Raw genomic sequence first — 24,279 nt, 5'->3', positions numbered from 1 at the left:
CCCGACGAGAGCAGTCAGATTCTGGCTGTCCTCAGTGCCGTCCCCTGAACTTTCACACCTAAGTCTAACCTCTTTCTTCGCTGAGGACTTCCAAAGAAGCAGGGAAAAATCGAACCCCAAGTGGAGTACAGAAAAGACAGCAAGAAAACCCTAGAGGAGTAACAGTCGCAGTGACTTCAGGCTTTGCCAAGAGCGACCGCCCGGGCCTGGCGGAGCACCGCTGGAGGCGTGACTAAGCAAACCAACATCACGCGCTCGCCGAATTCCGGGCGAAGAAACTTCTTACTTAGACCCACTCCATGGAGAACACGGAGGACAACTCACAACCCTGGCCCGCCAGGCTCCGTTCGCCGCAGCTGCTGCCACCCCGGCTCACCCGCCGGCTCTCGCCCCGCAGCTGGCGGACGGGGGAAGGACCGAGAACGGTCCCACATCTTGCGCTCAGATTTAGAAGACAGAATGAGGGGTCCTGGTAATTACGTCTCGAGGAAAAAGCACTGTGCGGAAGAGGAAGCCTTTCCCCCGACACGAAGAGGATGCAGGTCCCACGCTGGACAGTCGAGGGACAAAGGACACTGTGTCCCAGGGCGACGTGTCTAAGGGAAAAGGACAAGAGCCGTGTCGGGGGAGAAGAGTCCCCAAGCCTGCGTGACAACTACCCACCCGGGAGGCGCGTCCCTGTCGCGTCTTCTCAACGGCGGCCCCACCCCGGAGCTGAGCTACAAGGACTCGGTTTCCGTTTCCAGCGCGCGCTTCCTCACGCGGGCACAGGGCAGCAGTGCGGAGGCTAACCCGGACCTGGGCGGGGACGGCCGGCTCTGTGATCTCGTCGCAGTGGGGCTTTATGTTGAAAACGAAGCATTAACGAGGCACCCGTGAGGCACACTGTGCCTGAGACACGAACAAACGGAGAACAGAGGCCAGGGAGGGTGGGAGTGAATGGCCTCCAGTGCCCCAGGCCTCCTGATCCCAGGGCCCAGGTGGGGCCACCCCGGCCCTCACGAGCCCCATGCGTCACCGACACTCAGCCTACACTGTATGGTAAGTGAGACGCTGGGACTGTCCCACCAGCCCAGGAACCAAGGAGACTCAGCCTCGCGTGACACGTGCCCTCGGTCATCCCCAGAGCCGCGCTGCCCGGTAGGGTGGCCCTGACCCACGCAGAGCTGTCGCGCTGCCACTGGAAAGGAAATACAGAGAAAATGCCAGGTCCCTGGTTGCATGAGGCACATTTCAAGTGCTCAAAAGGCACATGTGGCTGACGGCGACAGACTCAGTACCGCGAAAGAACGTTCCGGGTCTCCGCAGAAAGTTCCGCAGAACAGTGCTGCTCTGGAACCCAGGACTTCTGTGGTATGCGGCAGGGAGGAGAGTGTAACAACCTTCGTTTTCCCCCAAGTCAACGCCCGTATCTGAGACTTCCACAGCAGAGGAATGCTCACATGTCACGTGCAGCACATAGGAGACCTGACTGAGAAACACCGCGGCGGAGGAAAGCTCTCAGGGCCTTGAACCAAAGAGCGTCACAAACACCTGTGTCCCCGGCCTGGTGCACCGCCTCCCCCAGAGCCCTCACACAGACGCGCTCACCTTTGGCGTGTTTCCCCACAGTCCTCTTGGGCGGCGAGTCCTCCGTGGAATGGACCGACGTGTGGAGCGCGCTCTCCAGACTGGCGCCCGCGCTGCCCATCGGGGCCTCGGTTCTTGGTGTCACCTGGAAGGACAAGAAAACTCCTATTTTCTTCCATCCGGTCCATGTGGAATGATTTCATTCCTGGGAGTGAGAGGTTTCTTACAGTTTCCATTTTCACGTAAAACATGCATATAACAATTTTACATACAAACTTTTTATATAAAATGCCACTCACACGATAGCGTCACCATGACCGTTCCCTGACACGGTAATGCAACAATAAGGCCTCCCTGCCGAAGACAACAACGTCACCGTCTCCTGCCCACCACTGAGGTTTACAGGCGGCAGGCGGAGAGCCCGTCGCAGCCGGGCCGGGCCGCTGCCTCGCGCGCCCGCTCGGGGCACACGGAGTCACACACTCCGTGAGTTACAGACCGTCTCCACCTGATCCCAAACCTTCTCTCATTCTTCAGATCCAAGAGTTCCCTGTAAAATTAATTATACAGCTGGACCTAACGCTGTCCTGTAAATCTTGAATAAGTCACAAAATGCTCTGAAAGGGCAGTCAGGAAGAGACTACAACGCGATCGACATGGGGGCACATCCTACACATCCTGACGCACCACAGCCCCACGTCTAGGAATCCATCACACAAAGCTCCCACACGTGAGACGAGTCGGGCGCGGGGGTGCTCACGGCAGCAGCTTCTGCGAGAGAGGAGGGCGGAAAGCCCCGGAACAGCCGTGCACAGAGCTCGGGCCACGCAAGGGCCGGCAGGCGCCCGGGCGCTCTGCAGCCCCCCGCCAAGGTCACGCAGGCCGCCCCGACGCCCGCTCTCCGGCCGTGCGCAGCGCGTCGCGAGCACACGCTGGGAGCGGACGGCAGGCGGTCAGCCGCGGTGACCTCGGAGGAGACGCGAGACCCCCGGAGCCGGGGCGGGGGCAAGAACTTCCACGTTTCCTTCTGAGCAAGGATCAGCAGCTGGAAAGTCTGCGGCCAACTTGCGTCTAGTACTTGTAAGACTGAGAACGAAGTGGCCAACGCTTGGACTTCCTCAGTCACAATTCAGTATGTAAAAATTTCAAAGGAAAGTTAAGATTTTAAAGCTTATCAAGAGAGCTGTGAGTTTGAGAGGGTGAGCAACACTGAGCTCCACACGAGGAGGGGCAAGGTCTGCAGGAGAGGAGCGTCACGGCTGGCCTCCGTCCTCACGTGGTCGCGGGGGACGCGCGCCTCGCGGGCCCCTGCTTGTCATCAGTGGCTTCGCTCCCTGGAAGGCACGGGGCGGCCGGCCGGAGCCTGGGGGCCCAGTGCGGGCACGGAGGGCCAGGACAGCAGAGGCAGAGCCAGCAGGAGGGGCCGGTCAGGCCGCCAGCCTGCAGCGCCGCGACAGCAGCCCCCTGTGGGCACCCGGCGAGCCCCTCTCCTCCCAGCCACCCGCCACGGCCGAGCCACGGCAGGAAGCCTCCCCACACGCACACAGCACAGGAACTGTGGTCCTACGCCACACGAGAAAAGCCGCCCAGCACAGTCTACTTAAATGTGGAAGTTCACATATCCCACGGAAATAAATCCTAACCATCCACGACTCCTCTAAAAAGTCAATTTTTCAGATGACATTACCAAGATGTTATCAAGACAGTTAAAATTTTAAATTACTTTTGTCATTTAACTAAATTGGATTATTTCCCTCAGATTTGGCAAGGTTTCATCCAAAGGTCTGAGTATTGCAGAAATGAACGTCTTTCCTATGAAATAAGGTGACAGAAGCAACAGTTACAAGTAATTACAGGAAGAGCAAGGTTCCTAGTTTCAAACGGGAGCTATTACTTTGGGAAACAGCCCAGGAGGTTAACATTCTAACTCCTGCGAGGAACGTGAGCACAGCGGAGGCCAGCGGGTCTGGCCTGGCCCACACGAGCCTCCAGCTCCCAGGGCTGCCGTGGGAAGCACGGCGGAGTCCTCGCCCGCAGCACAGCGAGGCTGAGCTGTCCAGACAACCAACCACCGAAGCGCCGGCCCCGCCAGTGACAAACCGGTCCTGCACAAACACAGGCACACACCGACGCCCGCCGAAAGCGCCCAAACAGCCCGAAACAGAAACCCAGCCTCTGTGGGGGTAGAAGCAGGGATGGGGAGAGAAGGGAGCCCAGCCAGGACGCCAACCGCAAGCACAGCCTAGGAGGTACGGACAGCTGCCGGGACGGGTGGTTCTCAACCCTGATGCGGGCGGAACCCCCGAGGTCGGGCACGAGCGCGGGCCCCCACCGCCAACCATCAGCACTTCTGGAGCAGGCGGGACGGCGGCCGCGGCGTTCTGTCTTGTGCACCGGACGCCTCGGCCTGGGTGTGAAGCACCGGAGGCCCGTGGTCTGGTCAGCCCGTGAGGACCAGGTGTCGGCGGTGCGGGCAGGAAGCGCGTCCTTCCGTGGGCTGACGGGACAGGTAAGGGTGGAGGTCCACGCGCCCCGGCTCCCAGGAGAAGGGGAAAGCCTCGGAGCCACACTACGGAAGCCCAGGCCCTGCCAACAACACAAACACGCGGAAGAAAACTCTAGACTATAACCAGCGGGAGGGAAGCATGTGTTCACCCCACTGTGCTATCCCAGAGCGTCTCTTCTGAGTTTTCCAGATGCTCACTTTTTCCAACAAGCCTTTCTCCCGACTTTGCTCCTCTGTTTACACTGAAAGCGGTCTTCCCCTGCATTTCCCAGAAATGCTGTGTTTGGGGTTATTTTTGGTTAAGTTAATTTGCCCCATGTGACCTCCGCAGTTCAACCCAGATGCTCCGTGACTCACGCTCACAAGCAGAGCACCAGTCATGAGCCCGATGGACACGAGAATAAAGACTTGATCAGTTCCAAATGTCGCCTCTTGCCGTAGCCAAAAGGGCAAACGAGAAGATGCTCTCCACCGCCCGGCCCCACCCAGCCACTCCCATCAGTTCCAGGCCCTCTGTCCGGTGAGCACCTGGCTTTCTCACCCGATGGACACTCCCTGTGCCCCCGGGACCAGCCCATCAGCGTCCCACCACCAGACAGCTTCTGCCACGACCTACAGGGGACCTGTCATCTCTCCCTTCTCCCCTCCACTGCAAGCACTATGGCCACCTGGGTGGGCCGGGCAGCCAGGATCTGCCTGCAGCGGCCCCAGACCCCGAATGTATCTGCATGGCCCCTCACGGATGTCACGTCCACACTTGTGTGACTTTCTCAGTGAGGACCTGTGCAATCTCCATGAAGTCAGGACTTCTTGTCTGTTTCACTGGCTGCTGTAGCCTCTGCATCTGGAACAGTGCCTGATATGACACAGGCACCTCATGGGTGTCTGTACAATCAGACCATTTCCCTAAGTTCTAGCGAAATCAGGATGAACCAGACAAAAACGGCACCTGTACTCCAAAGCAGAATGTGTGCGTTCTCAGGGACACACGACACAACTGGCAGAGCACTTGGCTGGCGCCGACACGGGACAGACAGGGCCGTGAGCCTCACGTGAGCACCCTCAGCCCCCGGAGCGCGCTCCGGGGCACGAGGCACACATTCCAGGGAGTGACGTGGCCCACCAGCTGCTGCACGGTGAGCAGGAACGGGCCTGAGTGCCAGCCCTGGGACGCCAGGAGCCAGTGTCGCAGCTCCGAGCGCCAGCCCTCTTGCGGGCACGGCCGTGGGCACAATGCTTCCGCAGTTTCTGAAGTGCAGTATTAGACTGAGAAGGTCAGGCGGGCCCGAGACTCTGCATTCCTCTCAGGTGCTGCTGGCCCCGCAAGACCTTCAAGGTGAAGCAGCTCGCTGTGGTCAGAACGTGCAAAGGCCCAACAACCCCTCCCCAGGCAAAACGCGCAACGGAACCCAGCGCTGCGCAGATTAGATCCGATGAGCTCCGAGGCTGCTTCCACGGGTAAGGGACAGAGACACCAAAGCGCACCACGTCAGCCTGGAGACGTGAGGGGGGCCAGCGGCAGGGCTCCTGCCTGTCCGTCCGCTCCCTCAAAGAGGTGCTTTCCTCAAAGGCTTCCTCAGCGCTGGGCTCTGGCCAGAGAGACCAAAGCAACACAGGCTGCCTGAGGCTTTGCGCTGAAAGCTCACTTAAAGACTCAGGGACCAGGACCACAACTGTTAGCAGAAGGTTTCAGTTTTAAAAATCGATTTCGTTAAAGATCGTTCAAAGTCATCGGTGGGTCACAGGCAGGCAGAGGGCAAAGCAGACAGCAAGCGTGCAAACGTTCAACAGCTGAGTAATACTGGGGACTTTTCAAGAAAACCTGGCAGAGCGATAGTGACTCTGCTGAAAATCCAAAGACTCAGCGTCCCAGCCGCGCCGCCGTGGGGACGAGCCTTCAGTAATCCAGGTAAGAGACGGGAGGCGCTGCGGCGGGCAACGGAGAGCCCCAGGTACTTATCCCCAAGGGCATGGTTCTCCACGGCGAGCCCCCCGCAAACAATCTCTTGGGAACGCCGACAAAAGACGATGGCCGCCCCCCCCCATGAAGTCAGCAGTTCCAAAGTCTGCCCTCAGATGCACCCAAACCCCCTCGACAGGACATCCGTGAGGGTCTCCCCAGCAGCGAGGCACGCAGTAGCGATGAAGTGCGTTCCCGAGGGCTGGGCGGCAGACGGCGGCTGTGCACCGAGTGCGAACAGGGCCGCCCATGGCATGGCGAGCCGGGCTGTGCCCACAAGGGGTGGTGAGGACAGCAGCTCAGCGGACAGCGCTGGTGCACACGGAAGGCCCAGGACGTGAATGCGCAGGAAGAGACCACAGAGGATCAACGGATGAAAGCGACCCGAGTGTGAGCACACCTCACAGCGTTCCCGTCATGGAGACAATCTGCTTGTACCCACGCCAAGCCACCCGACCCCCGGAATCCTCGCCACTTGCACAGGAGGAGCCACAGGGCCCACCAGGAGTTTCCCCAAGGTCACGGGACCAGTAGGGGGCAGCCCCGCAGGGACTAAGCTTCATGCGGTGGTTGCTGCGGGCCAAAGCCAGGGAGAGCAGGGCCCGCCTACAGAGGCCACAGCGCTGGCTCCAGGAGTCCTACTGGCTGTGACGGGTGGCCAGGATCCGTGTGGCCCCAGGCCAGTCTCCCCCAGCACAAAGCGGGGATAACGACACGTACCTCAGATAAAAAAGGAACTGGAGGGCGCCTGGGTGGCTCAGTGGGTTAAAGCCCCTGCCTTCAGCTCGGGTCATGATCCCAGGGTTCTGGGATCGAGCCCCGCATCGGGCTCTCTGCTCGGCGGGGAGCCTGCTTCCTCCTCTCTCTCTACCTGCCTCTCTGCCTACTTGTGATCTCTGGCAAATAAATAAAATCTTTAAAAAAAAAAAAAAGGCACTGGAAGGAGCGTGCTCACCAAACAGTCAACATTCAACGTTAACACTGGCTGCTCTTGTCCCCACGGCCGTCAGTCTGGCTGGGACAAGCAGGAGCGCCCGGCGGACACCAGCTCCGTGGGGACACCTGGAAGAGACGCACACCTCCCATGTCCCAGCAGAGACCTGCTTCCTCAAGGCTGACTCTCCCTGAGCACACAGCAGTCAACGGTCTGTGGCCACGGCCACCACCTGCCATGGCCTTTTACCGGAAGCTGGGGTCTGCCTTCGCTCCACAGACAGGCCACGGCAACACGGACTGCACCACGACCAGTGATCGCCGATCCCAGCACCAGCACACAGCAGCTGGGAAGATTCTGTATCATTTAAAGTACAGTTTGACATAACATTCGTAAGAGTCAATGTTCCTACTGTTACAGGGGAAGCAACCTCAGCCCCAACCAGCAAGGACAAAACGGGGCAACTCTTCACACAAATTAGGTTTATTACGCCAGTCCAGGAGCTCTGGATCTACTAATCCATCTGGGAACGATCTACCCTAAGAACACAATCAGTGATACAGTCAAACGTCTGTACACAAGGAGGTTCGTTTTAGCTTTAAAAGAGCAAAATATATGTATCTACAAACGTTGGAAATACCCAGTAAGATTAATATCTAAACACATAAATAAACTTACGTCCATATGATTAAACATCATGCATCCTTTAAAAGATAATTTTACAAAACAAAAGGCTTCCGGGAACGCTCATACTCGGATCCTGGGAACGAGGCAGAAGGGGTCACTGGTGCGTGCGCACAAGCACGGAAGAGAGAAGAAAATACACCACAATACTGACAGCTCTTACTATCTTTGGGTTCTTTTCTAAAAAGTATTCTTCTATTTTCTGCTTTTGCAAGAAACAGTTACTATCAGAACTGGAAACACAAGTTAGAGGCTACTAAGTCTCAGTGTAAGTAACTTCCTATGAGAAAAGAACACAACACAGGGAAACAGAAGCGGCTTCTAGAACCAACTGAGAGGCTGAGCGGCCCAGGTGGGCGGGGCAGACACCACCAGGGGACCGGCTGTGGGGACAGAACGGGCGACAACAACGGCAACTCCAAGGGGCAGGGCACAGACTCCATGGATGCAGGGTCTCTCGGCTGAAGGCTGAACTGGAGAAGGAACCGGCCAGGCCGAGGAAGGGCCTTCGGGGCATGGGATGGAGAGTGTGGGGCCCCCAGGCAGAAGGCCTCCCTGCCCAAAGCTTGTAAACGTTGAGGGGCAGTGGGGCCTGGGCCCTCAGGCTCAGACATGGGCTCCAGAGTGTTGGCCCCAGAGTTCGACACACGGACTCATTTATTTTCAGTCTGTTTTCCAAGCAACCCACCTCCATACAAGAAAGAATATCATCTGTTAAATACTTTTAACTCAGTGGGAAAAAATACATGAAATCAAAAAGAAAAGTGATTTGTAAGCATCTTACTAAAATAGTAATTATGTGTCTCTAAAAACCAGAAAAGGAAAACAGATAGTTTAGTAGTGAAAGCTATTTGCTGACTTAGCCCAAGTGAAAGCCAGTGCTAACCAGAAACCATTCTCCACGTAAAAACATTCCTTTTAAAATTTCTTACCCTGGAGCTGTACTCATTAAAAAAAAGAGAAGATCACTGCTCAAAACCTCGGCAAAGGTACCGAGTACCTGGCTACATGAGCCCCGCAAAGTGACTGTAAAACAGCAGCCTTCAGAGCAGGGCGGCCTCTCCTGGAGCTCCCGGCCCTCCTCCTGCCCACTTGGGAAGCTCTTACCGATTCAGACCGCAGGGCACCCCCCGCACCCCGCCCAGACCAGACTAGAGCCTGTGCGGTGAGAGGAGGGGTCAGGTCCAAACAGCTCCGCAAGTGCCCAGAACCCCCGCCCCAGAGACCCTGCAGAGCAGACTCAGCCTGGGTTCAAAGTCAAGGGCCCTAGTTGGCCAAAGACGGTATTTTCACCTACGCAAACCTACGGAAAGGGGTTAAAGCAGCACCCCAACGCACTTCCTCGGCTTGGGCAGGGTTAGAGCAGCTAGTACGTAGGATGCGGCTCTTGAGGAGCCTGTCCTGTACCAGGTGCTCCACAAACAGCCCCCAGGACCCAGGCCAGAGGCCCAGCTGGGGAGCAGGTGTGGCAGGAAGGCCCTTCCCCCCAAACAGCCACAGGAGCAGCATCTCGGTCACTCCACACACGGTGTGCCATGTTCTCCAGAGAACAGGCAGCAGATTTAAGTGAGGGCAGGGGAGTCAAAGAACCCAGTGGTTACTAGAGGAAGGAGGAAGGAGCAACAAGGGACAGACGCTTAAAAGGCACAGCCGTATGGGAACAACCCAGTCTTAATAACCTTGAGGGCAACACCGTGTGTGAATACAGACAGTCCCTTCCAGAAACACTTCAATTGTGCGACCAGCCTGCTGTGGAAGACGTGAACACTAGCTCGAGCCTCGGGTGCCCAGGCTGCGGCCCCTCCCCCGCCGCACGGAGCCCACTAAAGCGGGGCCCAGGTTCCACACACGCCACCTCCAAAGGGCAGCGGGAGGCATCGGCGCAGGTCGCTTCTACCGTCAAGCCTCTGGCACTGAGGAAGTGTGCCCGGTGCTGCTGGCATGTGTATTCTGGCCGACAGGAGTTTCAGTGTCGGGGTTTTCTTTGAGAAACCGGCCGCGTGTCTGATACTGAGAGCCAAGTGCTGTGACGGCCACTTTGGGTCCCCACGTGACGCACGACTGCTGAGACGGACAGCTCGGAGCTCCGGGCTGTCAGCGCAGACGACGGCGTCTCCAGCACCCCCAGGACACACTGGCCGTGACAGCTCAGTTCAGACAGTGTCCAGATGTCGAGGATGGAAAAGGACACGCACTGAAACAAGCCTGAAATGACCAGAAAGTATGTGGATGCGAGCAAGAGCGTATGAAAGGTCCAGAGAGCGTCAGTAACACACGCCTTTGGGTTTTATTTCCACAGAAGCCACAGAGTCCACGTGATGAGTCTTGACCGGACCGCATCAGGAGCGAGGCAGAGCCGCACCGGGAGTCGGAGACGAGGCGTCCACGGTTAGCCACGCGGGGAAAGGTCAGGCCAGGAAGGGCTCAGCGGGACCGGACAGGAAAGACTAACCTCCTCCAGCAGATATAAATCCCCGGATCCGCCAGGGAACAGGTATGTAAGCACAGGAGCCCTGCGAAAGCAGGGGGACCACAGCCCACGCCGCCCCGCCACACCCCTCCCTCCAGCTCTCCCAGCGCCTCCGCACATCCCGACTCCGGACCAGAAAAGCCGGCAACCGCCCCGATAACCGCTCACATCCTCCGCGGCCCTCTGATCTCGAGGCACCGGGCCAGCTCGTTTCTCCTCCACACGGAGCCTCGTTCTTTGTAAGGACAAATGTCACAGTGACTGTAAAACCCTCCTTCCCAGCTATTCTTGCTTACAGAGAATTCATCCCTCCTACCGCGCACCGCCCGTATTTACCGCAACACGCGGGGACCGGAAGCACGTGGTTCTACAGAAGGGCCGAGTACTCGGACCAGCCTCCTCCGGATGACCAGACGCTACGGACCACGTAGAAACTGAACGTGACCCAAAGCAGGCGGAAACCAGAGGAAGCTCTACAGGTGGAAACAGAGATGCACTGGGTGGGTTTCATGCACTGCAGACGCACCAGGAAAAGCAGAAGCTGAAGCGCGGCTCCAGCTCCATGGTCCTGCTGATCCCAGGAGCCCAAGATCAGAATTCTGGAAACCGAGACCGGCGGCAGAGTGAGGGAGGAGCCCCTGACACCAGAGTGCCTTAGAAGGGGAACGTGCCTGAGGCGCCTGGCTCCGTTGGTGCAGCGGCTGCCTTGGGCTCAGGTCCTGAATCGGGGTCCTGGGATCGAGTCCCAGATCAGGCTCCCTGCTCAGTGGGGAGTCTGCTTCTCCCTCTGCCTCTGCCCTTTCCCCTACCTGTCCGCAAACGCTCTTGCTTTCTCTCAAACAAATAAAAATCTTTAAAAAAGGAAAAAAGAAAAAAAGAAAGGGAACACGTGTAATTCTGCATATCAATTCTGCCCACACCTCTGTGTGAGCCCTTGAAACAGGCCCACGCGGGGCAGGACCAGAAGGCAGGCTCACAGCAGAGGCTGTGGCGGCCGACGGCGGAGGCAGGCAGTTCCGGGCTCGGAATCGGGCCACATTCGCTGCCTGCTAAAGCAAACAGGACCAAACACAACCCAGGGTCTCTACTGTGTCTCGTTCACGAACTCAAGGAGCCATCGCCAACTCGCAGACACGTAAGGGAACAGCGTGACCCGCACAAGGGCACCGGGCCGGGCACCAGGCGGGTCAGACGCCAGGACCAGAGGCGAGCAGCCTGACGCGGCCGGTGAGACAGAGCTCAGCAGAAGAAAAAAAACATCTGTGATCTGAGAACCAAATGAACACTTCAGGAGAGAAAAGGGAAACTCTCAAAATGTGACAATTCCAGAAGCATTCAAGATGCCGCAGCCGGGGACACACAAATGAACACCCAACGTGTGCGTCCATCCACACACAGGCATGTGGCGCAGCAGCCGGAGAGGAGCCGTCAGGTCCCGGAGAGGCACTGAGGAAAACGAAACGCGCACCTGACAGTCTGCGCTCGCGTGACCTCACCTGAATGACTCTGGAAAAGGCAGAACTACGGAGACGGAGAAACATCGGGGGGGACGGGGGTAAGCAGGTGGAGAGCCCGGAGGACTGTAAGGACAGTGAAATACTCTACGAGGGACCACGGTGGGGGACGTCTGTCTGCACCCAGAACCCGGACGACAGCGAGAGGGAACCTGACGGGCACCACAGACTTTGGCGGATCACGACGGTCAATTTATCCATGAACTTAAAACTGCTCTAAATAAATAAATAAAGCCTTAAATCATAAAAAAGAAGTTAAATAGAAATTCTAAAATGAAAAAAAAAATGCTATGAACTAAAAAAAATCTATTGGATGAGCTGAAGAGCAGTCTAGAATTAACAGGTGACATAGAATTTCAAGACAGATCAACTGAAAGTATCCAATCCAAAAAAGGACAGACACAGAGAGAAAGAGAGAGGGGAAACTGGAGAAGGAAAGAAAAGCTTCTGGGACCTCTAGCATAGTATCAGAAGAAGCTTTAACATCCCTACATGGGGAGTCCCAAAAGTAAGGAGACATTGAGACAGGAACAACTATGGAGAAATTATAAGTGAAAATTTCTCAAATTTAGTAAAAGACATAAACTTACAGATCCAGTAAGTTCAAAGAACACCAAGCAAGACAGATTCAAGCCAACAGCACCCGGGCGCCTCGTAGCCAGGCTGGCAGACGCTGGGGACAGGCACGTGGACGGCGGCCACCAGAGAGCCACGGCCTCCCCCCCTTCAGGGCCGGAGAAAGCCCATCGACAGACTCCGACGGGCGGGGTAGGTGCCCATCACAGCACAGGTGGAAGCAAAACATTCTTGGCTGAGAGAAGACAAAGGGAATTTCTAAGCCATGGACTCAGACTCCCTAAAAAAGCTGAATGACAGTTTCCCGGACTGAAGGGCCGGAGGCAAAAACAGCTCTTGGTGAGGGACGGCGCTGAGAAGGGCCACCGGGGACGAACACAAGACTGTGTCTTCTCAATTTGTAAACCAGAGTTTATTTCTCTACTTGACAGAGAGCAGAAGCAGGGGCAGCAGCAGAGGGAGAAGCAGACTCCTTGTTAAGAGGGAGCCCGAGGCGGGACTCGATCCTGGGAGCCCCAGACCGTGACCCGAGCTGAAGGCAGACGCTTCCCCAGCTGAGCCTGCCGGGCGCCCGTTTTCCTCTTCATCTCTGGACCCACATTCGTAGGAAGCAGAAAGCGCTTCCGCCCCACGGGGTGTCGCGTGCACGAGGAGCTGGCGCGGGGACCACCGCGTGAAGGCCAGGGGAGGCGGGCGGTCGCGGTGCGTGTCACTGCGCGGCAGGTGGCGGTGCTCACCCCGGGGGTGCACCATGGGCAGCTGACACCTGCCACCGCGGACACCCGACCCGGAGAAGGCGGCCTTGGGGCGCGCAGGAGCCAAAAGCCCGAGCGGGACTGCGGGACTCGACCTCAGCGAGGAGCGAGCACGGCGACACTCACCGACACGGAAACCACCGCCCAGAGGAAAACATGGTTGGGGGGGCCTGGGAACTGCCCAGGAAAAGGCAGGGACGGCAGCGTCCTGGTGCTCCACACGCTCACCGCGCTCCGGAAACGGAAACAACCGACGTGATACACACGACGCAGGCGGGGCTCCAGGGCGAGGACCCCCACGGGCCGCTGGAGGGGCAGGAACGGGCACCGCGGAGGCACGGGCAGCCCTCGGGCTCTCTGGACAGTGACAACACCACGGCGGTCCCGCCAGCACGGGGGCCCACACCACGCACGGGGGCTCGCGGGCCACCAGGGCCCCAGACGCCTTCTCATGTCACCACCTTCGCTCTGCCCCTCACTCTTCACAAAGACGTGAAAACGCTGGGACACACACTTCTGGCTCCACGTCGTGACATCGTAAGAACAGCCGCTTCTGGCGTCACCTCCGCAAACCGCTTCCACCCAACGGCCCGGCGCCCGCCCTGCGGCGGCTCCACGTCACCAAGCCGGACGGACAGACGGACGCGGCGCCCGCGCTCTGACGCTCGAGGAGCGCCCGGATTTTAGTGACCGGATCGGGCTTAGGCCGGTGGCACTGGTCCCGAGATTTCGTATTTTGGGGAAATGCCCAAAAGAGAGGAGAGCAGGGAGCCTGTTCCCCATCAATCAATGCTCCTCCTTCTGCAACGTAATTTCTTCTAGTCCGGGCTGTGTTTGCAGAAGGCGTGCCTGCGCGCGCACGTTTTAATGAGGCTCGCCGTGACGCAGAAACCTGAGCATGTAATTTCCTTCTAGCAAATCTACTGAAGCTTTTACCCCAAGTCACAGTCAGGACACGGCTCCGTAGCGCTCCCTCCTGTTCACTCTGCTGTCCCTGCTGCCGGCGGCCACACTACACTTCGGTGGGCACGAGGAACACCTGCTGGCCTTGTCACCTTCCCCGGCCAACTCGGACCCCGAGGCTCAGCACGAGCGCCTCTTCCGGAAGCAGGCGAGGACGGGAGCGCGGGCCGCACAGGGGAGCCCACCCGCAGCACGGCCGCCGGGGGCAGGGCCCCGCACACCGGTCGGCCCGCGCCTCGCCAGCGCCCAGAGCGCTTCCGTGTCGTGGGCACCGCCCGGGAACTGTGGCTCCCAGAGCGCTGCTCCCCCAGGAAGCGTCCGCACACCAACTTTTGAAAAATAACAAAGTAGAATCTGGATATTAAAAACCCACTAGAGCCCAACGCCATGTCAGGCTAAGAGAAACACCCACCAACGCCATTAAGAAGACTGTCACTTGCTAACAGGTGTTGCTGGTCCACAGAGAACAAAAGCACGAAGGGAGAAAACGTTTCCCCCAGAGCGGCCTTTCATAAACACCCAACCTCCTGCCCACTCGGCTTCCACAGATGCTCAGGACGCAGCCTTGTTGGGTGGCCGGGGCCACGAGGCTCTGGACTGAAAGAGACCGTCTCTGCCCCCCAGTAAGTCCAATCCGGTGACGGAAATTTAATGAAACCCACCTTCAGTGGACTACGACGACAAGGTCTAGGACAGAAGGCGGCCACAGAAGGCTTGTAAGTCTGAGCCAAGAACTGGGGGGGCCCAGGTACCGGGTGTCCTGTCTGAGAACAGGCCTGCAAGGCTCGGGGGGGAGGGACGGCAGCAAACACAAGGGACCTCAGGCACAGACAGGGTGAGTACAGACAGGCGGCGGACACACCAAGACCATTCCAGGGACACCATGGGACCTGCTGCAATAGGCTAAGAGCGGGGCCAGCGGGGAGGGGGTTGTCACAGGAGACGAGACTCGGGCTAGGAGAACCGATTTCCACAATAAACTAAACCCAGACCAGGGGCGACGGTTTGTCGTAGGAGACAAGACCCAGTCCAGGTGGGACGGGTTGTCACAGTAGGCTAGACTCAGGCCAGGAGGATGGATTTCCATAATGAACTAGACTCCGGTCAGGGGACAAGTTGTCACAGTAGACTAGACTTAGGCCAGGAAACAGGTTGTCACAGCAGGCCGGACTCAGGCCAGGGGACAGGTTGTCCTAGGAGACCAGACCCAGGCCAGGGGGTCGGGCTGTCATAGCAAACTGGACCCAGGCCAGGGGACAGGGTGTCAGAGCACATGGAGCCCAAGCTGTGGGATGGGCTGTCATAGGAGACTGGACCCAGACCGGGGGACAGGTTGTCATAACAGACTAGGCCAGACCAGGGGTCTTGATCAAGATGAGAAGTCTGACACGTCACTGTTATTTCTAAGAGTTAGGGTACTCAAGTTTCTGGATCATTTCATTAAAAGACCCAACAGAACAGCTACAAGTTATTTCTTGTGGACCTTAAACAATGACATCAGCTTAATTCTAAAAGGAGGTGGTCACTCACTCGCCGGCCAGCATGCGTTCTTGACTCAGGGGAAGGAATGAAGCTACGTGAGGCTAGAGCTGTGCTTGTTCCCTGAAAACGATTTTAATCTACACCCTGGCTCTCTGGCAAATGGCCCAAAAGCTAAGTCCGCCTCCACAGAAGTGGGCCACGTATGGGACCATTATGTCAAGTGCGATGGGGAGAAAGACACAGAGAGAGGGGACAGGCAGAAAGAGGAAACACTGACTCGGGTCGTGGTGGCGTCAACAGAAAAGCAGCCCGCAGAGTTGCCGAGGGCCTAACGGGGGGCCAGGAGAGAAGACAGGCGGAGGAGAGGCTTGGGCTTCCGGCTGGGGCACGGGGGGAGCAGTCGCGCACACGGACCGGGGAGCCTGCCTCCGCACATCCCGAGTCACCTGGCCCCTCCCGCTGGAGCTCGGGCCTGGCTGGGCATGCAGATCTGGGGCTCGTCAGTGAGAACCCCATCATGCGAAGGGCAGGAGAGCCGAGAGCCCCTGAGAACGCTCAGAGAAGCCAGAGCAGCACCAGCAGTGCCGGGCGCGGACGGGGCGGGACTGTGCGCGGACACTCAGGCCTCGCCCAGGCTCCTGCCCGCCAGCGTCTGGGGAGGCAGCTCCACACCCACACTGGCTTAAACGTAGAGAAGAGCACCGTCCCCGCCCCGGGCACTGCCCTGCGTGGGAGCCCACAGAAGCGAGGGGAGCTGAGGACTGAACAGCGCGCCGTGGGCCAGGCAGCCGGGAGCCCGTCCAGTCACCTCAGCTGCGAGAGGGAAAGGGCTGGTTCTCCAGCAAGTGGCGCTGGGGCGACTGGGTTTTCATTCGGGAGACATAAAACTCGCTCCATACCTCCCACCAGATAAACTCCCGATGCGTCTGTGGAACCGAAGATGAGAAGCCCCCGGAGCTCCGTGCCAGACGCCGCTCGGGGACGCTTCCACGGCGCCCGCGCGAGGCCCGCCGACCGGCGCGCACACGGCAGCCCGCGCGGGCCCGAGCTGCGCCACGTTTCTCACGATGACGCGCGCCCCAGAAGCCGCGCAAGACCGTAAGAAGGAACTGCACGGTAACGTCGACAGGCAGGGAAACAAGTTCTCGCGCTTCTGCCAACGACCGACGGACAATTTCCCTGAAACGTAAGGCGCTCCTAACAACAAGCCAAGACCAGCACCTCCAGCGCAATGGGCGAAGGCTATGGGGAGCTTGCCAAAAATACAAAGCTTGAAATGTCCCACCTCACTCATCGGGGCCGCAAAGCAAACCGCAGCCCCCGAGAGGCACCCCCGCAGCCAGGGCCAGCCGCCGGCGGGGACGGGGATGCGGGAGCTCACACCCCCCGAACTGCTCGGAGGCGTGCCGACAGGCACTCACACACGCGGCTGTGGGGGCGCCGGAGGCAGGGCCCCCACCGTGTCCAAAATCACTACAGAGGCTCCCACCCTTTGGTCCATCATCAACCCCACTTCCAGGCTTCGAGAAGGCCACACACCCTGCCATACAGGTGACACGAACATAATCTGCAAATGACTGAGTTGTTCGAAAGAGTAACACGGGAACCACACGTCCACCGCTAGGGACTCACGCAACAGCTGGCCAGAAACCAGAAGAAAGACAGGCCACGGCCTGCCGCAGACTGCACGTCCAGCAGCGCTGTCAGGACAAGAAAGCAGGGCACACACCTGTGTCAGGAGGAAGACGCCAAGCACCGATTTGTAAATACAAAGCAAGTTTCTCTGCAAGGTTCTAGAGGGAAAAAAGAGAGGGACAAACCGGGGTAAGGGTAGGAAATCTCGTTCTTTAAAAGGTAAAGTAACAGGAACCAACACCCAAGTAAAAGAACAGAACGTTGCCCACACCTTGAAACGTCCCACATGCCCTTCTCCAATGTGTGGGGGAAAGGGAGATGTTTCAATGAATATTCTTTTGTATCTTATCAATTTTTATCTCTGATTATATTATCTTTTTTTTTTTTTAATTTAAAGAGATCATGGAGTTCCCTTTACTAAAAACAGACTTTATCCAAGAAGTTGGGGGCAAAAGCCAGGTTCCAGGAGGCCAAGGCACAGGCTGAAGGGGAGCGGGCTCCAGTGCACCGTTTTGGGGGGCGGGCGCAGCTTGCACAAGGGTACCCGTCAGAAGATCCTGCATTATTTAAATACGTGCACAGAATGTTTTAGAAGAACCACAGTTGTGCATTAAAATGTCAGAAGGACAGACACCAGACTGTGAAAACGGGACCACCCCTGCCAAGGAGGAATGAGGTTGGCTGGGCAGGACTTGGTGACGACGGGACAGAGGAGCGGCTGACAGAGGCAGACAACGCTGAAGGGAGGAACCATGACCGTATTTATGGGCCAAGGGGAAAAACAGAGAGGTCAAAGACTGAGCTGGGGGAAGCAGGGAGGGCAGGAAATGGCAAAGTTCAGACACCTGAGCCAGCAACACCCCTGAGGAAACAGATGTGACCAAAACAGAGACCGAGGGACTCGCCTGTGACCAAAAGAACGCTCTGTCTCAGACCCAGGAGAAAAAGGAGGGAAGGTAAAGGCACACACGAGACCTTCCAGGGGCTTGTGACTTTCCTATGGACCTGAGAAACACCCACCTAAAATCCCAAACCCCACTCAGAGGCAAGACTCGGTGAGAAGCGTCCCCAAGGCCCGGAGTGCTCCTCGCTGCTGCTGGGATAGGACTCCAAGTCTGTGCCGGTCCTTGGGGGCCCCACGGCGAGTGAAGGCCCACCTCCTTATGCCCTGGTCCCTGCTAGCAAGTGGCTGCTAGCGTGTCCGTTACGGGAAAGGTGTTCAGTCTCGCCTTGGTCTTCAGTTGGAGAACCCCAGGCCTCCTAACTCAGGGCGACACAGACTTTAAGAATGAACCTATCTTGCGCCCATCCATTCAGTGCGAGAGTGACAGAACAAACTCCAGCTGCACTAACAAAAGAGAAGAGAAAGAATTAACCTACTTCACGAGGCTCCTGATTACGGCTTTGCACCATGAGGGGAAGCAGCTCCACAAGGAGCCCGGGGCGAGCCACCTGGCGGGCACTGATCCCTGCAGGACACAGGGCGGGCCAGAGTCCAGGACCAGAATCCCTCAAGTGACCTGTGCACTCGCCGAGAGCTGGTGGCAACGCGTCCCAAACTCACGGGAGAACTGGTGTCCTAAATGGTGGTTTCTCAAAAATAAATAAGTAAATAAGTAAGAAAAAAAGAAAGAACTTCCAAAGGATCTTTTTTCTGAAATGTAATCCATCTAAGGCAGGGGGAAAAAAAAGAGGGCACTTATAGAGAAACTATTTTTCCCTAAATGTGACAGAAATTGTTTCTTACCAGCAGGGCAGTCGGCAGCCACCAACTGAACAACAAAAACGTCCCCTGTGCTAGCTTGCCGCTAAGGCCCTAAGACGCCTCTGTTGATTTGGGGGGAAATATGTATCAATCCCAAATGTCCTCGGTGCAAAGGGCAGGTAAAGGAAGTGTGCAGGAGGGAGGGGGAAGTGTGCAAACCCGAGCCCAATACTGGGTAAAGGTCAAGCGCCTCAGGAACTCGGCAAGCGCAGACGTGGGTCTGTAACCGTGTTCTAACCGCGTTAAGGGACACCACCACGGCACCTGGCAGAGGCGGACAGGTGACCTGTGGCTTCCACCGCTGCGCTCCGGAACAGCAGCAGGAGCGCAAGCCTCAGCAGAGTCAGACACAGCCCTAGTGCACCAGCGCACATGGGGGTCCTGATGTCACGGGGCGGCTCCCCCTCCGGTGGGCACCAGCTCCCAGCCCCTCTGCTGAGGAGCGCCATCCCCACCACGGGAGGCCCCTGCACCGAGCGACCATGCACGCCAGCGCGTCTCAGCGACCCTATCACGTGTGCACCATCAAAGGAGGGCAGTCCGGGAGCCTATAAAGGCTGGCCCAAAACGAAGCATCCGGAATGCGGGAGGACATCATCTCCTGGAGCGTCATCAGCAAAGCCAAGGAAGCAAAGGCAGCCAGACTGAGCAGAGAGCGCAGGCCCGAGTCCTCCCGCCGGCCCGCGTCCTCCTCCACAGCCAGAGCACAAGGGCTGAAGCTGGAGCCCCCCCGCTGTGCTCTGAGGTCCCAGCTCCTCCAGGACACCAGCCGGACACCAGCGGCCCAGACAAAGTCCTGCCCGGGGAGGGCCGCGGCACTGTCAGCGGCAGCACCAGAAAGGGCCACACGGACCTCACATGGCAACCCACGCAGAAACTACCAGGCTTCCACCTCTGAACCCAAGCCGCTGCTCCTGGGATGTGTGGACCCGCTCCCACTGCGCTTACCCCAGAGCGCCCCACGTGGGCGCCAGAGAACAGCCCCCCCCAAGGGGGCCCCTACCACCAGCCCTTCAGAGAGGCTCCGCACCCCGGCAAAATCCTCGAGCGGGTGTTCGGCTATGATCCTTGTCCTGAGGATCCTGAAACGCCAGGCTGGGGGCAGCTTCCCGCCACCCTGCCCGACAGCAGACGCGGCCACCCAGCTCTGGACCGCGATGTGGACTCCAGACCGCGCCAGGCCTCGACTGTCAGAGCGGCGCCCTCCCCGCCACCCGCAGCCATGGTTTGCACGGCGCCCGCACCCCCCAGGCAGGCTCGCATCACCGCCAGGAGGTCCCTCGGACGGCCAGGTGTGCGCGACGCTCCGAAGACGACCGGTTCCGTGTGCGGGGTAAGGGGGAGAGCGAGCGCCTATCACCCACGGTGGGGGCGGGGGCACAAATGAGCTCGTGCGACAGCCCCAGTGTCCATGCACGGACACGTGGGGAAACAAAACGAGGTCTACCCACACCATGAACAGTACTCAACCCTAAGAAGGTAGAGAAGCACTGACACACGCTACCCCAGGAGTCAACCTGGAGAACATGATGCTGAGAGCGCCCCCAGACACGGAAGGGCACCCACCGGCTGACCCCGCTTCCACGAAACGTCCGGGACAAGCAAATGCACCGCGCAGAGGCCTGGCTGTCAGGGGCTGGGGAGCGGGAATGGGGAGGGACTGCCAACAGGTATGGGGTTTCTCTGGGGGGTGATGAGGATGTTCCGGAAGGACACGGTTGAATGGACACACAGCTCTGTCAGTATGTTAAAAACTACTTAAATGTACACTTTCAAAGGGTGAGTTTTATGACTTTTAAAAATTAAATCTCGAAAATTAAAAAAATACCAGCATGTACTTCTAATCCATGATCGTTTACAGAAAGAAAAGACTGCAAAGGGTGAAGTTAAACTTTTCCTCAAAGTATAGTTTTTTACTTAACTAGGAAGAGAGGGAGAGTCCCAGGCGACCTTTATCACACGCTCACACCGAACCCCGAGAAACCGTGTACCTAAGGCACCCGGCGCCCATTCGCCAGCGAGCACAGCCGCGCTCCTGCCGTCTACCATCAGCCTGGCCGCGCCGACTGCTCTCCTCTCTGGACGTGAAAACGTCTATTTTCCCTCATTCATTCCCCTACACGCCTTCTGCTCATCTGCCGAGCAGGAAAAATCACCAAATAATACAGTGAGGGTTGGGAGATGCGATTGCAAATTGTGACTCTCTCAGAAAACATGGTTATGAGAACTATCGCTTTAAGCAAATTGAAGAAAAAAATCGACCCGTGTCTTTATCCCTAAAGGACAAACACGAGGGTTCTGAGCTCAGAGCTGCAGACAGAAGGACAGCGGCTCCCAGAGCAGATGCGAGCAGGGCTCCAACGGGGCTGCCCTCCCAGGGGCACCGCACAGGTGAGACCCCGAGACCCAGAGAAGGGAAGCCGCTCGGACGTTAGAGTTCAGCAGAGGAAGCCGCAGAGGGTGCACCAGGCCTCCAGAGCAAGAGTCACACGGACGAGACGGACAGAGGGCCGTGGGGAGGGCTAGACACCGCGGTTGCTCTGAACCAGGGAAGGCACAGCCCGAAGATTACTCACTGTAAGGCCGTTAGTAAGGGTCAGGCAGAATTCTCCTGTTTCCCAGGGATGAAGAAAAAACACGGCCAGCTCCAAGTGACTATTCAAAAATCAATTTAGAAAACAGGAACCTTCTGAGACATAAATATTCCAGTCTGTAACGACGGGCCTCGCCTAAGCCAGCACTCCTCCACAGAAACCCAGAGGGGCTGGACCTGGCAGAGAAGGGAGCAGCCCCTGCACATCTGCTGGGGCCCTCATGCGAGACAGCAAGTCGCCCTCCAACAGGCCCAGGGGCAGGGAACCTGCCATCGACTCCACAGGGAAACACCCAGGGGAGGCGGGACTCTGGCCAAGGTCACACAGTGACCAGTTCCGAGTGCGTGGGCCGGGGTGAGGGGGAGCCTGGCCCCCGGGGTCATCAGAGGGATTTCTCACTTGACGGAAGGGATCACTCATAAAGCACGTTTTCAGTCTAACGTCACCAAGATCATCATCGCCATCTTCCCCTTCTGTCAGGGGTGAACGTGTAGACACAAAGAATCGCCTTCAAGAGCTGAACAGGCGCAGGGAAACCCAGACCTCAGTGGCCGGCGTCACGACAGGAGGCCGGCAGCTCTTGCGGCTGACCGTCGGGGCCTGAGAGCCCAGCAGGGGACACGGCACTGGCACCTACAGACAGCCGCAGGGCCCCCCAGGACGCTGCTGCTCCGCTGTGGTAGCTGGAACACCGTTCTTCGACCAGGGCACAGCGTGAGGTGCACACTGGTATTTAAACACACGCTAACAACAACAGACCAGAACAGCCGCTGGCCCGGAGCTCCCCCTCGCCGGAGAAAGCCAAGACACAGGTTAAAGCAGTGCGGACGGCACAAGCACATCTCAGAAGAAAACCCTGGAGGAGAAGAGCTACAGCGCAGGCTTGAGACAGCTTGACCACCACCAGCGCAAAGGGACAGGAGCCAAGGGTTCCCCGAGAACGGCTCGGACACGGAGAAAGGCACTCAGCCCGAGGGGTCCTGACTGCAGTCTGTCCCCCAGAGTCCCAGTGTCATCTGAACACAGGCCACACTGGGTCAGAGGAACCCTTTCTCTCGGAGCACCATTTTGGCACTAGGTCCCAGGGGGCTCTGAAAAAGGAGTTTGAGCCCCAAACGCTTGGTGTTTACATAGTTTCAAAACATGTAGACAAAAGTTTGCATTTCCAAGCGGACGACCACAAGGCCCTTCCTGTTTAGTTTGAAGACGGAGCCGTGAACCCAACATCCCTTAAGAGACCAGCACCCCGGGACTCCGGGCAGCCCGCACGCCTCCAAGGCTGCGGACGTGTTTCTGTGCGGGTGCGGCAGCCTGCCCCGCGGCGGCACCGGCCCACCCGGGGAAGGGACACGCGGGCCGGGAGGGCCCCGCACGGCGCCCGCGCCATCCGCGGAGGCCCCCTTCCCCACCGCGCCCTCCCTTCCCGCTAAGAAACACCAGGCCTGGCGAGCCGGGGCGACGCCAAGCGCGACTGATCGGTCGCCCAAGGGCCCGAGGAAGGGGACAAAGGCCTCACGGCGCCCGCAACCACAGCACGCAAGAACGAGTGGCACAAAGGGGCAGCGCACTCCGACCGCGCAGGGGCCCCCCCACCCAGGCGCCGCAGACGGGCGCGGCCGCCCACGAGGGGCCCCGGGGCGCGGACGCGGGGGCGGGGGTCGCGCACCTTGTGGCAGGCCGGACAGGTGGGCAGCGCGCTCTTGCCGCCGTGGCCCCCGCCGCCGCCGCCGCTGAGGCTGCTCTGGATCTGCGTGAGCTCCTGGCGCAGCACCTGCTTCTGGTGGAAGCTGAAGGCCGGGTGGTTGGAGGCCATGGTGAAGAGCAGCAGAAACTCATCGCCCGTGCGGCCCTCGTTGAGCTGCAGCCCGTAGTTGTGGATGATGGAGTCGATGTGCGTGAGCGTGCGGTAGAGCACGCCCGCCGCCTCGCGCTGCTCCGAGCCCAGCAGCGCCAGCGACACCAGCAGCTTGCTGCGCACCACCTCGTCCGTCAGGTTGGTGAGGCTGCCCAGGTCGGCCGGGTTGTTGGCCTTGATCTCCGAGTCGCGCAGCGAGTGGTAGTCCTTGCGGGCCAGGTCCTCGAGGCACGAGCCGAGGAAGCGCAGCTCGAGCGGGATGCACAGGTCCAGCAGGCCGCACAGGAACTCCACGCGCTGCGGCGACGGCAGCTCCGAGAACCAGCGGTACACGCCGTCCCTCTGCAGCGGGCAGCGCTTCTCCACCATGCTGCCGCCCGCGCCGCGCCGCGCCCCGGGGCCGGGGGCCGCCGCCGGCCGGGGCCGGGGCCGGGGCCGCGGGCGGGCGCGGGCGGGGGGCGCGGGCGGCCGGGGCGCGCCGGGGCCGGGGGCGCGCGGGCCGGGGCCGGGCGAGGGCGGGCGGGCGCCGCGGGCCGCGCCGGGGCCGGAGCCGGGGGCGCGCGGCGCGGGCGGGACCCCCGCCAGGGGCCGGCGGGCGGGCGCGCGCGGGGCGCCGGGGGGGCCCGGGGCGGCCGGGGCGGCCGGGGGCGGCGAGCGGCCGCGGGCCCCCCGCTCACGGGCGGGCTCCTGGCCCGCGCCCGTCCCCAGCGGCGGCCGGTGCGCGGCGGCGGCGGCGGCCGCTCCTCGTCGTCGTCGTCGTCGTCGTCGCCCGGGAGGCGGCCGCCCCCATCTCCCCCCGCGCCGCAGGGTCTGTCACTGCGGGCCGCCCCCCGCCGGAGCCGCCCGGGCCATGCCCCCTCCTCCGCCTCCGCCTGCTCCTCCTCCGCCCGCGGCGGCCGCTGCTCCTCCTCCTCGTCCTCCGCCGCCGCCGCCGCCGCCGCCGCCGCGCCTGGGCCGACCGGCCGTTGCCGGGTCGGAGGCCGCGGGCGGCGGGCGGGCGCGTCGGGAGCGGCGGGC

The 24,279-nt window shown here is 59.3% G+C and overlaps 1 protein-coding gene across 2 annotated transcripts in view; it reads right to left on the bottom strand.

Moving 5' to 3' along the window:
- ZCCHC14 (zinc finger CCHC-type containing 14) overlaps positions 1-23,641 on the bottom strand; it is a 53,143-nt gene extending 29,502 nt beyond the window's left edge. For both annotated transcript variants that reach the window (XM_044255593.1, XM_044255594.1), the window contains exons 1-2: positions 23,074-23,641; positions 1,591-1,714 (exon numbers count right to left, since the gene is read on the bottom strand). In XM_044255593.1, the coding sequence (XP_044111528.1) occupies positions 1,591-1,714; positions 23,074-23,631 (682 nt within the window). In that variant the 5' untranslated portion in view covers positions 23,632-23,641. The remainder of the gene's footprint in view (positions 1-1,590; positions 1,715-23,073) is intronic.
- Positions 23,642-24,279: the final 638 nt, after the last annotated feature.

This window comes from Neovison vison, chromosome 7, assembly GCF_020171115.1.
Source record: "Neovison vison isolate M4711 chromosome 7, ASM_NN_V1, whole genome shotgun sequence".
Taxonomy (NCBI): Eukaryota; Metazoa; Chordata; class Mammalia; order Carnivora; family Mustelidae; genus Neogale; species Neogale vison.
Note: the sequence above shows the minus strand (reverse complement) of the source record. Positions and strands in the feature narration are given on the sequence as shown.